This window comes from Arvicanthis niloticus, chromosome 24 (assembly GCF_011762505.2).
Source record: "Arvicanthis niloticus isolate mArvNil1 chromosome 24, mArvNil1.pat.X, whole genome shotgun sequence".
NCBI lineage: Eukaryota > Metazoa > Chordata > Mammalia > Rodentia > Muridae > Arvicanthis > Arvicanthis niloticus.
In genome coordinates, this window is record NC_133432.1 from 8190832 (window position 1) to 8205289 (window position 14458).

At 47.7% G+C, this 14458-nt stretch overlaps 1 protein-coding gene across 2 annotated transcripts in view; it reads left to right on the top strand.

Annotated features, from left to right (window-relative positions):
* The window catches only part of Ksr2 (kinase suppressor of ras 2), a 367151-nt gene that overhangs the window by 76836 nt on the left and 275857 nt on the right, over window positions 1-14458 (top strand). For both annotated transcript variants that reach the window (XM_076922578.1, XM_076922577.1), the window contains exons 2-3: window positions 9109-9249; window positions 13665-13815. In XM_076922578.1, the coding sequence (XP_076778693.1) occupies window positions 9109-9249; window positions 13665-13815 (292 nt within the window). The remainder of the gene's footprint in view (window positions 1-9108; window positions 9250-13664; window positions 13816-14458) is intronic.

Genomic DNA, 14458 nt, shown 5'->3' on the forward strand with positions numbered 1-14458 from the left:
GCTCTTAACCTTGGAGCTATCCCTCCAGTCCCTATCCTGTAGATTTTTGAGACAGATCTCACTGTGTAGCCCAGGCTGACCTTAAACTTATGATCCTCCTGCCTCAGTCTCTCCAGTATTAAGATTACCTCCATGTACCCCCATGCCTGGCTTTCCTCTTTTCTCTATGGTTCAGTAAATGGTTGGTAAGGCTTTGTAGACTGCTTGGGGGCAGGACACATCTTCCCAAGTTGTTTTTGACCAACGCTTGGCTCTGGCTTCCAGACCCATACCAGGGTCTCAGGCAGTGGAGATCAGAACTTCCGCCCTGCCCTGGGCCCTCAGTAAAACACCCACCCACTGACCACTTCCTTTCTGTTTTTACCTTCTGCTACATTGACCTTTCTCAGTTGTGTGGTCCAGGACGGAGGCACAAAGAGTGGCTCTCCACTCTCTGTGCATTTTCCTTACAACATGGCCCCTGGTGAATCAGTTAAGGTGGTAAGAACCACATCGTGTGTCTAGGGGATCGAGCCGGTGGAAAGCCATTTAGACTGATCAAATTGAAATTGGATTCAACTTAGGTGTGATTTAGGCGGGGGCGGGGGCTTTTTTTGTTTGTTTGTTTGTTTTTTTAAGAAGTTGAATGTATTAGGTGATGTATCAGCTCCCCTGAAGCCAGGGCTGGCCCACAGAGGAGCCGGTACATATTTCGGGTTGCCTCCCTGTTCCAGAAAAGTTGGAAGTGCTTGCAGGGGTGAAGGGGTGACACAGGTTAAGGTTGTATTTTTATCTTCCCTAACCCTGTACCTGTAAGGCATTACTGACTGTGGGTGCTGCTTCCTCACCTCCCTTAAACCTCAGCCTGTGTGTGTGTGTGTGTGTGTGTGTGTGTGTGTTGCTACAACCCCTCATGACTATAGCTACATGAATCGAGGAGAGGCAGGTTCTTCCAGGACACTGAAGTCAAACGCAGCATCATTGAGCTTTCTTGCTTTTCCCAACTGTCTGGGGACCTTGTTTAGCTGGAAAGAGAAGCCCCTGGTCCCAGGAGTCCCCGGAGCTTGGAGTGAAGTCCAGCAGGGGCTTTGCGTGTGTATTTTTAACAAGATCCCCAGGCAATTCCCTAGCAAGCAGACGTCTGACAATTTTGAACTCAGGGACAGGACAGGCTTGGGGCAGTTTTGTCCCGTTAGCTAGGCTCATAGCCTTAGGCGGTTGGTGGTTACTCTCTGTACCTCTGCTCTCTTCCCTCAACCTTTAAGGTACTCTGGATGCTAATCAAGTTTGATATTAGTCAAGTGTTTATCCCAGTGCCTGGCACAGAGCAGGCTCTATAGCTGTGAATTCAACTATGACTAGATTATTTAAATAATAGTTGATGAATTAATTAATAGTGTGATTATCAATCGACTAGTAGATACAGCAAGTATGATAAACATCAAGTGTTAGTTTTGCTACAAATATAATATAGCTATGGTTATATTTGAAATTCATGGATGCATGACTCTGCATTACATTATAAACATAACCATGCCATGGCAGCAGATTGTTGTAACATAAATGTTAATATTATAATAACATTGAAACTGGGGATGTAGCTCAGTGGGTAGAGAATTTGCCTGGCCTGCATGAAGCCCTGGGTTCTATCCCCAGCACAGCATAAATGGCGTGAGGTGATTCACGTCTGTTTGTCCAGGATCACTCTTGCTACATAGTTTGAGGTGAGCCTGGCCTAGACGAGAGCTGTCTCAATATATATATATATTCTAATAGTGTTCCCGGAAGAAATCCCGGAGGTCGAGTGTCGATGCTGTGAACCTATGTAATGTTCCCCAACGGTAAGAGTAAAAAGACAAAAAAAAAAAAGTAAAAGGGCTGGAGAGATGGCTTTGTGGTTAAGAGAGCAGATTGCCTGTGTCCTGTTCTCAGTATCCAAACTGACCTGTTGACTCTAAGACCAGCGTACTCCATGGAGAGAAGGGGACAGGAGGGGGAGGGGAGTGGAAAAGGGAGGGAGGGAGAGAGGGAGGGAGAGAAAAAAGGCTGTCAGCTATCCTCAGCACAAAGCAGGGGGCAACGGAATACTCCACCGTCCCTTGACTGCCCCTGACTGACTGCACCCCAGGGTCCCCCCTGCTTTGGGCTCCAGGCAGGGCAGAAGACCCAGGGCTCTCCTCAGCAGGGAACTCGCCTCTAGATGCAATAGGCCCCAATTGTTTGAAACCTTCTCAGTCAGACCGTTCTCTCCCCTGTCAGCTGGCCCCTCGTGCTGGGGTGTTATGACAATGGTCGCCCTGGCAACCGCAGGACGGCCTTAGGCTTCTGGTTGCAGCGATTTCATTACGCAGGCGGCTTTGACAGCCTTAGAGCCTTGGCTGCTCGGCCAGGGATCCCGCTGGTCCTGCCCAGGCTGTACCTGGGAAAGGACTCACTCAGGGTTTCATTTCTGGAGGTCTGGTGACCATTTCCAGTGATGTGCGTTCGTCTAAATGTCAAGGAACACAGGAGGAGAAGCGCTGCTTGCAGCGCAAGGGCTGATGGGGGTGTGTGTGGTGGTGGGGAGGTGTAACCATGGAAACCAGTAAACAAGATCATCTGTGATAAGGACGTGGAGGGTGTGTGTGCGCGCGTAACTGGGTGGGCTTAGTTGGGAAGGAAGAACTCCGCGGGGTGGAAGGCTCATGTCCCTGCTAGGAGACGTAGGAGGGGACAGGTACAAGGTCAGACAGACCCTGTGGTTTAGAACAGAGGCTGCAGGAATGGTGAGCTCAAGACAGCCCTGAGAGCGCAGGTCTGTGCTGCCCGCAGGCTGGCTGTACGTAGTTGTCCCACACGTACCATGGGGGGGGGGGGGGGCGTGAAATGAGTCCCAGCCCAGGCTGGCTGGCAAGTTCACCCAGGCCTGGAGGATCCAGGGCACATCCCTCCTCAGTGTTCCCTGCACCCTCCCTAGTTTTCCAGACTCCTATTTTTTTTAGCTAGACGTGCCCAGAGGCGTTGGCTTTGAGCAGGAGCAAAGCCAGCCACTCCCACCCCCACCCCTGCGTTTGCTACAGGTCTCTGCGGTTTGTCTTAGCTTAGATTCCGAGTGAAAAGTTTCCTGCTTCCCATTAGCGATTTGAGACACGGTTATTTTTAGAGCTGTCACATGTCTTGACTTTTAATTTGTGTGTGTGTGTGTGTGTGTGTGTGTGTGTGTGTGTGTGTGTGTGTATGCTGCTAAATTTACCATCATGCTAATGCAGAATACAGTAATAAGGTGCGGGGGGCGGGGGGGGGGGATAGTTGGCGTCTGGGCCTGCAGACAATTTCCATTTGCTGTGTGTGAGGTGCCAGGCTGCCCTCTGGTGTGCATATGGAGAACTGCACCCTAGGATCTCTGCACCTCGTAGCCAGGCTTGGAACTGTCTGTGCTGGTGACCTCTGGCAAGGCTTCAGAGGGTGGGCGCACGCGGACCAGCCTTGCTGTAATTTGAAGGTGGACTCTTTAAACTAAAATTTCCACATTAGCTCTGCGAGGACTTGAATTGAGGGTGACCTAAAATTCAACTAGGCCACCAGGTAGGACGAGGCCACTGGGCGGGGCGAAGCCACCAAAAGGCGTTTTACCGTGTGACTTGTTTCAGTGGAGAAGCAAGGAGGAGCCCCGAGAGTGAGTATTAGATGTCCTGAGTTCAGATCCTGAACTTGCCACTTCTGTGTGACTTTGGCTTGGGAGTCCAGCACCCCAGCCTCCGTTTCTTCATTTCCAATACGTGTTCTAATAATGTGACCCCTACATCAGCATGCCAACACATTCAAAGGAAGAAATGTATCAGGAACCATTAAAATAACTAATTCAGTGACGGGTTTAGTTATTATTACAGTGATACAGTTTCGATATTATTACAGTGATATACAATAATATATATATTATTTACCTAAAACTCTTGCTACCCCAAGACTACGGTCACACACGGCACTCTCCTGACTGTCAGTGATGGTCCTATGATGGACACCTATATATATTATTGGTTTCGCGTGGCTTGAACCTAGAACCTCCTACATTCTGGCCATACGCTCTGCCACTGAACGACACTTCTAATGCGAAAGGACTTAAAATTAGTAGCTGATATTCACCCCGAGGGTATGTTACTGCTTTGCACACCCTCTGTGGCGAAGATTTTTGTGCAGAGATTTCTGTGGGCAGTACTTCCGTAAAATACAATAAAAATGACTCAGTAGAAAATGAAACGGACAGAGTAAGGCTGGCCTAGAAAACAATCAGAGTCGGCGGATACTTAATGGCTCTCGCCAGAGAGCTGTGTTCTCTCTCATCCCTGGGTTTATCTGAAGGGGCGTGGCTCCTGGCTTCAGAATCTGTCAGTCAGGAAGAGCCCCGCCCTTCCCCGTGCAGGGGTGTGGTCTAACAAGCTGTGTGTTTAAAACCAGCTCCCAGAACTGTGAGAGAAGGAATGAGAGCCCTTGCTGGCCTTGGCAAGTCCAACACTCGCGCCTTTACTGTTCTGTGGTAATGAATCGTTGGTGAGTAAGAAGCCGATGCATCAGTTTGGCACCTCGGATGCCCAGGCTGATCCTCCGCTGCTCTTCTGGCTTGGCTCTGACCACGTGGCCTCTGACACGTGGTTTGTATTTGCAGCGCTGTCTTCCCAGTCCAAGTACCCAGTCCATAGAATGGTACCCATACATTTAAGGATGGGTCTGCCCACGATGATTATCCTAAGCTAGAAACCGTGAGGATTCTGCTTGTCTGCCAGCATCAAGAACCCCATGCTCGATGAATCAGACTCCGGTTCAAGACCTGGGTGAAATTTGATGGCCTTGGGCCAGTGATGACCTTGGGCCAATGACGTAACTTTTCCTGGCTTCAATATTTTCTTTTGTCAAGGGTGGAAGGTGATCACCAGGATTAAATAAATGATTCGCTGGAAGGTGTCCATCATAGGACCATCACTGACAGTCAGGAGAGTGCCGTGTGTGACCGTAGTCTTGGGGTAGCAAGAGTTTTAGGTAAATTTATTGCCATTAAAATGGGTTTACTGGGTCTGGAGAGATGGCTCAATAGTTAAGGAAACTCTCGGCTTTCTCAGTTCCCAGCGTCCACATGGCTGCTTACAGCCGTCTGTAACTCCAGCTCCAGGAGATCTTATGCCCTTTTCTAGCTGCTTCAGGCTTTTGGATCTGATGCAGGCAAGCACAAACATAAAAAAACAAACAAACAAACAAAAAACAACCCCCCCAATAAACCAAAAAAAAAAAAAAAAAACCACCAACAACAACAAAAAAAAACCAACAAAAACCCAAATTAATACATCAAACAAAGAAAATGATACTATCAAGCCAGGCATCACTACGTGTCTGTAACCCCCCAAAGTCAGGAGGCTGAAACAGGAGGAGTTTTAGTCCAGCTTGGGCTTAGCAGTAAGACCTTGTCTGAACACACACATGCACACACACACACACACACACACACACACACACACACACACACGCACACCTATGCATACACACATGCACATACACACAGACACGCACACCCATGCATACACACAGATACACACACAAACACAATCTAAGGGTCTGAGACCTCCTTTGTCCTGTTTGTTGTCTGGGCTCCCTCCCATGTTAGTAGAAAGAGCATAGAATCTGCAAAGCCCTCCTGTAGTCTTAACCAATGAGAACAAACATGGATGACAGCTGATGTGTCTAAGTTTCTGTGTGTGTGTGGTGTGCATGGTACATGTGTCTCACATGTTTGTGGGCACATGTAGATGGGGGTTACACATGTACATGGAAGGCAGGGGATGCCATGGAGTGACTTCTCTCTCCACTTCAGGGAGGTAGTCCGCCAAACCCAGAGCTCGCCCGTCCAGCTGGTGCGCTTGCCCCGGGGAATCCTCTGTCTTCAGCTCCTGAGAGCTGGGATTCTAGGCAGGCCACCAGACCCACAGAGCTCTTACCTGCACAAGTGAGATCGGACAGACAGACAAACAAACAAACCTGGCCGTGAGCACCTTATGCACACACCTGTGTGGTAGGTGTTTTAGCAGCCAGGATTCAGGGGAATGTCCTCCATGCTCTGCTCTTTGTCTCCATATTCCTGGTCATAGCACGCAGCCCACTGATCTGCCATGTTCCCAAGGCAAACCTAGACTTTAGACTGCTATACGTTCCCCATAGTGCCAGCAGGGGGCGTACATCAGTACAGAGGAGGAGACTAAGAACAGTCACCAACGGCAATATCAACACGGGAAACCTGTCGCCCACAGTCACGCCACCCGACGACCGCGCTCGCTTCCCACGCCTCTGGAGGCGTGTTCTGTACGTCACACAGGGGTTCATGGTGCTGAGGATGGAATCTGGCTCCGCACACAGGCTAAGCAAGCGCTCCCTCTTTACCGACCAACAAACTTTTAGTTCTCATTTTTATTTGATGTGTACGGATTTGATATTCTGTCTTCATGTATGTCTATTTCCCGTATGTGTGCAGTGTCTGGAGGGATGGAAAAGGACACCAGGCTTGGTGGCAAGCAGCTTTACTTGAGAGATCATTATGCTGGCTTTAATGCTTTCTTTCTAAAGATTTGTTTATTTATTTTATGTAAAAAAAAAAAAAAGTTCGTATCTGCATGTACCCCTGCATGCAGCTAAGATGGCACAGGATCCCATTACCGATGGTTGTGAGCCACCATGTGGGTGCTGGCGATTGAACTCAGGACCTCTGGAAGTGCAGACAATGCTCTTAACCACTGAGTCATCTCTCCAGCTCTGGCCCTCGTCTTCTTCTTGTCTCTTAGAGAGCTTTGATTAACTATTGAAAAGATGCAAACGCTTTGCATAAAGAAGTAGAAACACATCTTGTTGCTTGTTACTGTTAGGTCTTTCATTCCCAGAAACAGCCTTCCCTCCCCCCTCTTCCTTCTTTCTTTCTTTCTTTCTTTCTTTCTTTCTTTCTTTCTTTCTCTCCTCTCTCCCTCCCTTTCTCTTTCTAGCGTGATTTCTTTTTCTTTCTTTCTTTTTGTTTATGAATGTGCGTGCATGTATGTTCACCATAAGAGGGTGTTGGATCCCCTGGAGCTGGAGTTACAGATGGTTGTGCACGTGGGTGCTGGAAACCAAACCCAGGTCCTCTGAAAGAGCAACACCCCCTCTTAACCACTAAGCCATCGCTCCAGCCTCCTGTATGACCTTTCTTTGGTTAGTATTGTTCTATTGTGTGGCACCAGCCAGGAACAAAACGAAACATAGTTTCTTTTGCATCCCTGCAAGTGGGATCAGAGACATGGTCTCTTCAAAGAGCACTGGCTAGCTCATGGGTGTGTGTGTGTGACTTGGAAGTCACATGACAGAGCAAGGTATAGACGGTCTCCTCCCCCCCCCCCATTTTCTCCCTTCATTCTCTTTATCCCTAGAGGGCCAAAGATCCTTCCAGAAAGAGGCTCTGAGTTTACATTTTTGAGGAGAGTGGGAGATTCTATTTATCCAGAGGTCTCAGAAACCACCACCTACTGTTATATAGTATACTTTGTCATTTTATTTGATAGTGTGTGAGCAGGGCTTCTGAAATTTTCTCTACCTATAGCCCCTTATTATGGAAAAATATTCATTCAACTGGGGTATGCAGGTGTAACCATTCTGATATTACTGATGATAAGTCATAATGAAGTTATTTTAGAGTGATTATATATGCATGTATATATGTGATGTCACCATTTATTAAAGATGAAAGCAGGCATGAGTACTAACGAGATGGGTGTGTTTACTTATTTTTATACAAATAACTAAGTCTTGACTGAGCATTTGATATTGGACACTGCAGGGTGTGTTGGGGAGTCTGTGCAGTTTCCTAGAGGCAATCAATATTTTGTTTTTTTTTTTTTAAATCGTCAATGCTGAGAACCCTGCTTAGCATAAGAACAGAAAGTCAGAATTAGTGATTTTTAAAAATAAAATAAAAACCCAAGACAACAACTTAAACAGCAATTTTTTTTCTTCCGTTGTTGTTTTTTTTATCAAGCCTTCTAACACAATGGACCCAAAGCTATAGTGATCTGACACTCACAGGAATGATGAGAGGAAAACATTAGAAGTCTCTTGTTTTCTGCATCTATGCCACGGTGGTTCTCAGCGCAGAAAACCTCGTATGCGCAGTGAGACACTGCCGTTCCGACACAGTGGTCTCAGAGCGAGCCGAGGGGTTGAGCATCGTTCACTGCTGTTGGTGTGACAGCACGCCACAAGTGCACTTGTGTGGTCAGACCAAGTCACAGGAGACGACACCCCTGAGCTTTGTCAGGAACACCTCAGAGTCTTACGTGTTCGATTTTGAATTAGCGTTTGGCTGTTGTACATTCAGAAATGTTCACTCTCCCCCAAACTTTCTGGACCCCATGTTCAGTTGTATACAACTCATTGCTTAAGGAGCCCCGGTGTAGGGTTCCTTATGGCTTCTGACCAGTGGGTTCCCCGGGTGTGGACAGTCCTTTGCTTTTGCCAGCAGAACTGTAAAACAATATCCTTGGTCACAGTTACTTCTCAAAAGATGGGTGTCATAGGATGAGTTTCTAAATATGGAATTGTTGGTTCAAAGCATCCTTGCGATTAAAATGGTGGCTACCACCACAAAAAGAAGCTGAGGATGTGGGTGGTATCTTAGTTCCTTTCTGTGGCACTGTAACAATAGATCAGAAGCCAGGCACTTTATAAAGAAAATAAGCATATTTGGCTTATGATTCTGTCTGCTGGGAGGTCCAGATAGTCTGTCGCTCTGCAACATGGAGGGGGAGGGGAGGAACTGGCTGCTTAGACGGACCAAGCATGAGAGGTCTAGCTTCTTAACCATCCATTTCCAAGGGAACTAGGTTGGACTTTTGAGATCCCTTCTTAGGGTGGTGCTGCCCTGTTTGATTCTCCTCCTCCTGGGCATTACCTCCCACCTCCCAGTGTTGTCCACTGCAGGCCAAGTTCACAGGAACCATCTCAGATGGAAGGCTGGATCTCATTGTGGTGCAAATGGTCTTCACCATACAGAGTTGGCTGGAGTTAGCGGGTGATATCAGAGCTTCTCGCCCCTGCTCCCCAGGGCAGCACCTCTGAGATGTGTCCTTGTGCTCTCTGTCTCTGCAGAGCAAGCTGGTGAAGTACTTCAGCCGACAGTTGTCCTGCAAGAAGAAGGTGGCCCTGCAGGAGCGTAATGCTGAACTGGACGGCTTCCCCCAGCTCCGCCACTGGTTCCGGATTGTGGATGTGCGCAAGGAAGTCCTGGAGGTGACCGTGGCGGCCCTGCCCCCCTCGACCCTCGCTTCTTTTCTGCTTCCTAGATGGCAGGGTTTGGGCTATGCCCAGAACAGATCCTAGCACACAGTAGGCCTTCAGTTTGTGCTGGATGAAGGCTCAGGATCTCAGATGTCCCTGAGGACTGTTAAGGGAGAGGTTCTAGAGTCAGGACTCTGTTCAGCTCTGCCACTTAAAGGAGTCACTCTAAGCCACCACATAGAGCAGTGCTGTTCCTTGACTCTTTGCTGAATGTGCTGTCTGGGCCAGCCACGGGCACACATGGCTTCTGAACCCAGGGAGCACTGGGATCGGAATTCATGCATGGGACCAAGGATCTGGATTTTGAATTGTGTTTAATGTAAATCACTGTGACCAGTGCTGTCCTATTGGATCCCAGACACAGAGGATACTGGATAAGACCTATGTTCAGTCCTTAAAACTGACATACAAAAGCTGGCTGTGAAGGCAGGCGCTTGAAATGGTAGGGCTACAGAGGCAGAGACAGGAGGATCCTTGGTGCTCACTTACCAGCTAGGGTAGTATACACACACATGCACACACATACACACATACACACATGTACACACACATGCACACACATGCACACACATGCACACACATGCACACACAGACACATACATACACATACATACACAAACACACACATACACACATATATACATATACATACACACAGACACACACAGACACATACATACACACATACACATCCACACACCCCCACACATAGATAGATACACACACATACACACATATATACAGACACACACACAGACACACACACAGACACACACACATAGACACAAACCTACACACATATACACACACAGACACATACATCTACACACATACACATACACACACACACACACACACACACACACACACACACACACACACCCACACCCAGTACTGTGTGAATCTCTGCATCCCTAGTTTCATTCCAAGGGTTGCCCGAATGCCTGGGGCAGTGTGTTCTTACAATATCTTTTCAAAGAACAAGAAAGGCAGGTTTTAGTTTTCTTTCCAATCGATTGCTATGAGAAAAGCAAATTTGGGGGTCAGGGTTGATTGGCTTATGATTCCAGGTCATACCCCATCACTGCTGGAAGTCAGGGAGGCAGGAAATGAAGCCGCCAGTCACACCCACTGTCGAGCAGAGATAGAATGAATGCACTTGAGACAATGTTTGGCTCACTTTCTCCTTTTTTAACAGTCTGGGATCTTAAGCCTAGGGAGTGGTGCCACCCGTAGTGGGTGGGGCTTCCCTCCTTAATTAACATAACCAGGACAACATCCCCACAGACTTGCCCTCAGTCCAAACTGAGCTAGACAATCCTTATTGAGACTCTCTTCCTGGGTAACTCTAGATTGTGTCCAGTTGACAAACTAAGCACAATGGTACATTTTAATTGCACACTTCTTAAAGGCTTTGGGGTTATATAAATACTTATATACCAGGGGCCCCTTGTAGGGCAGGTAAAGTAGAGATAAGTCTTCTAGAGAGGGGCTGAAAAGTGTGGTCTTTAAACTGTCTGTTGGGCAGACAGTTATTGTTCTTTTTTTTTTTTTAAAGATTTATTTATTTATTTTATGTATATGAGTACACTGTAGCTGTCTTCAGACACACCAGAAGAGGGTATCAGATCCCATTTACAGATGGTTGTGAGCCACCATGTGGTTGCTAGGAATTGAACTCAGGACCTCTGGAAGAGCAGTCAGTGCTCTTAACCTCTGAGCTGCCTCTCCAGCCTGACAGTTTTTGTTTGACTGATGAGATCTGATCCTCAAAATTTTATTTTGACCCAATGTCTTAAAACTGATTTTCTAAAGACTCAAGAGCTCTGGTTTCAAAGCTACAAGTACTGATAATATAGAAGAGAATCCTCTTCTGATGTGATGAGCCACAGTTGGCAGCCCCTTTGGTCCCCGAGGCCCCTGCCTCTGGAGCTCATAGTCTCACAGCAAGCGATCTGAGACCTTCACCTGAGGTGTGAAGGCTCCCTGCCTGTAGTTCACAGGCTTGTCCACCAGAGGGTGCTCTCATGAAGGAAATATGGAGAGAGCCATGAGACATGCCCTGGGTTCAAATGATGCTTCCATTACTCTCTTGCCGTGTGACCTGGGCTAAGGGTTTAACTTATCTACACTTTGGCATCCTGGTCTGCAGGCAATGATAACCATTTTTGCTCAGGATACAGTTCAGTGATAGAGTCCTTACTGGGCATGTGTAAGAGTCTAATCCAGCTCCCCAATAAAATACGAATATGCACACATACACGTACACATACACACATGTACACATGCACTCACACAGCACACATACCACACACATTCACAATACACATGTACGCTTATCCACACACACCCATACATACCTCTGGACAGCACCCCCCCATATCCATGAGTACACTCACAAACATACACACACATATACACACTCCCACATACATGTACAGATGCACATATATGTACACACATACCTTCACTTTCACATGATCTCACATTATAAGGAAGTCTGTGTTGAGTACTGGAAACATTGTCCCAGCTGGTATTATTTTTACCAAAATATGCACAAATTTCCTTTCTTTGGTCCAGGTTGTTATGGCTCTCTTCACCTTTCAGCCATAAATGTGTGACCCTAAGCATTAGGATGAGCTGACCACACCCACCCACACACATTCATGCGTGCACACACACACAATTCAGGGTAAGCTGACTACACATACATACACGCACATATACAGAGACGCACATCTGTACACACACACACACACACACACACACATACTTCAGGGTGATCTGACCACACACACACTTTAGAGTAAGCCGACCACACATACACACACACACACACACACACACACACACACTTCAGGGTAAGCTGACCACACACACACACACACACACACACACACACGCACACGCACACACACACATATTTTGAAATCATAGTATTAAAATGTACAGTTGTGTCCTGCAGCAAGGAGAAGGCTTTAGATTGTACATCTGCCCCAACTGATCACCACCTGTCAACTCTACAGTCTAAATCACCTGAAAAATAAAAGTCAGAATTGAATAATTGTCTTTATCAGGATAGCCTGTGGCCACATCTGAGATGCTTTGATTGCTAAATAATGCAGGAGAACCCAGCCCACTGTGGGCGGTGCCATCCCTAGGCAGACAGGCCTGGGCTTGTAGCACGCCAGAGAAGAGGCAGCACCTTCAGTGGAAGACTGTGACCTGGAAGTGTAAGCCTCCTAAACCCTCCCTCCCAAGCTGCTATTGGTCGGTGTTTTGTCAGAGCATCTGGGATCAAACTAGAACAGTGTTGTTCTAAACCTTCACCCTGTACCCCCTACCCTGGCGTGTCCAGCTGAAGGATTACCTACACTGTGTTTCTATTCATCTCTAGATGGCTCAGTTGCTACCTCCTGTCCCTGATTTGACTTCACAGTCACTGTCTGGGTGTTGGCTTTGCCCTGTCGCTTTTTTGGTGTGTGTGTGTGTGTGAAATGGAATTTATGAAATTTATAGACTCTGCTTTCCATGAATCTGTATGTTATTGTAATACACAGTTATGCCCACAAGAGGGCAGAAGGAGCCCACTGTATCGCCCGTGAATCTCCACCCATAGATTTACAAGCCCTATTAAATAGTAATATACCGTGAGTGTGTGAAGTCCTTGGCTAGCTACCGTAGATACTATGAACGAAGGCTCTTATAATGTATATGTGGAGACACTTGAAGGAGAGTAAATATCAAGCTTGAGGGACTTGTTGGCAGTCAGTGTTGCAGACTTATTTAGGGCATTGTTTAAGGAGGGGATGGTCTGCAGGGCAGGGAAAGGGTGTCCTGTACAACTCATTGCAACCTGGGGATCTCGCTTCTGTCCCCAGCTCCTTTGTTCAGAGAGGTCTTTTTCCCTGTTCTATACTATTCCTCAGCCTGGCCACATAGCCTCAGGGTGCTCAGTAATTTTCAAGGTTCATTTCTAGCCTCAAGCTACCTATGGGTCTTGAAGGCTGCATTTGACGCCCTCCACCACCACCTCCGGGATCCCATAAGCACATCTGTGAGTGTGGAGTGTTAGTCATGTCCTGAGCAAGCACCTACACTCAGCATTTGCGTTTTATAAGTGAGACGAACAAGGTCCCGAGAAATTAAATGATTTGTCTAAGTGGCAAGACTCAACCCCAGATTCAGCCACTTTTTTGCATAGTGGAGCATCTTTCACCAGCAGAGGGCAGTGTGGGGGCTCGTTGCTGGTTCCCTCTGCAGTTCTCCTGAGTGCCACAAGAGGGCGGTAGAGAGACACCACTCTAGTCCCTCGGGCAGGGTGCTTGGCTTCATGTCCAGCTGACTGCCTTTGTCCCCTCCTCTAGGAGATCTCCCCTGACCAGCTGAGCTTGGAGGACCTCCTAGAGATGACCGACGAGCAGGTGTGCGAGACTGTGGAGAAGTATGGAGCCAACCAGGAAGAGTGCGCCCGGCTCAACGCCTCACTCTCCTGTCTCAGGAATGTGCACCAATCAGGTGAGTAGTCCAGGAGGTCAGGATCGCCCCCACCTGGCCCGGCCACTGTCCTCCAAGCTTCCTGTGCAGGCCAGCACGGAAGAGAATGGGCTCTGGATACCAAAGCCAGCTTAGGGGCAGAGCTGGCTGTGAGAGGTGGAAGTAGGCGGGGCTTGATCTCCACCCTGCGGAGGATGGCTCAGCATGGGTCCTGGATAATTACCGTCCAGATGTGGGAATCTTGGATGTACAAGATGTGGGAATCTTGGATGTGCAAGGGAGGCCAGCATCTTTCCCGCCTCAGTCGCTTAGAAGAGGCTTTGTGCGCTGAACGACAGTTCTGGTTATTTCTATGCACACAAACACTATACATTCTTTGTAACAGAAAGCAGGTTGTTGCTCTCGCTCTCGCTCTTCCTCTCGCTCTCACTTGCTCTCTCGTGCTCTCTCGCTCTCTCGCTCTCTCTCCATACGATGGGTAAGATTACTTTCTCCTAAGTTAAATTATTTGCTTTATTATTTTCCGATCTAAAGATGTCATCATTTTTTTTCCTGGCTCGTTCCAATCACTTGCTCAAAACTGTGACGCAGGGTTACAGCTGCAGCTCAGTTAATCGGTAGAGTGTTTGCCTAGCATACGCAAGACTCCTGGTCTGATCCCCAG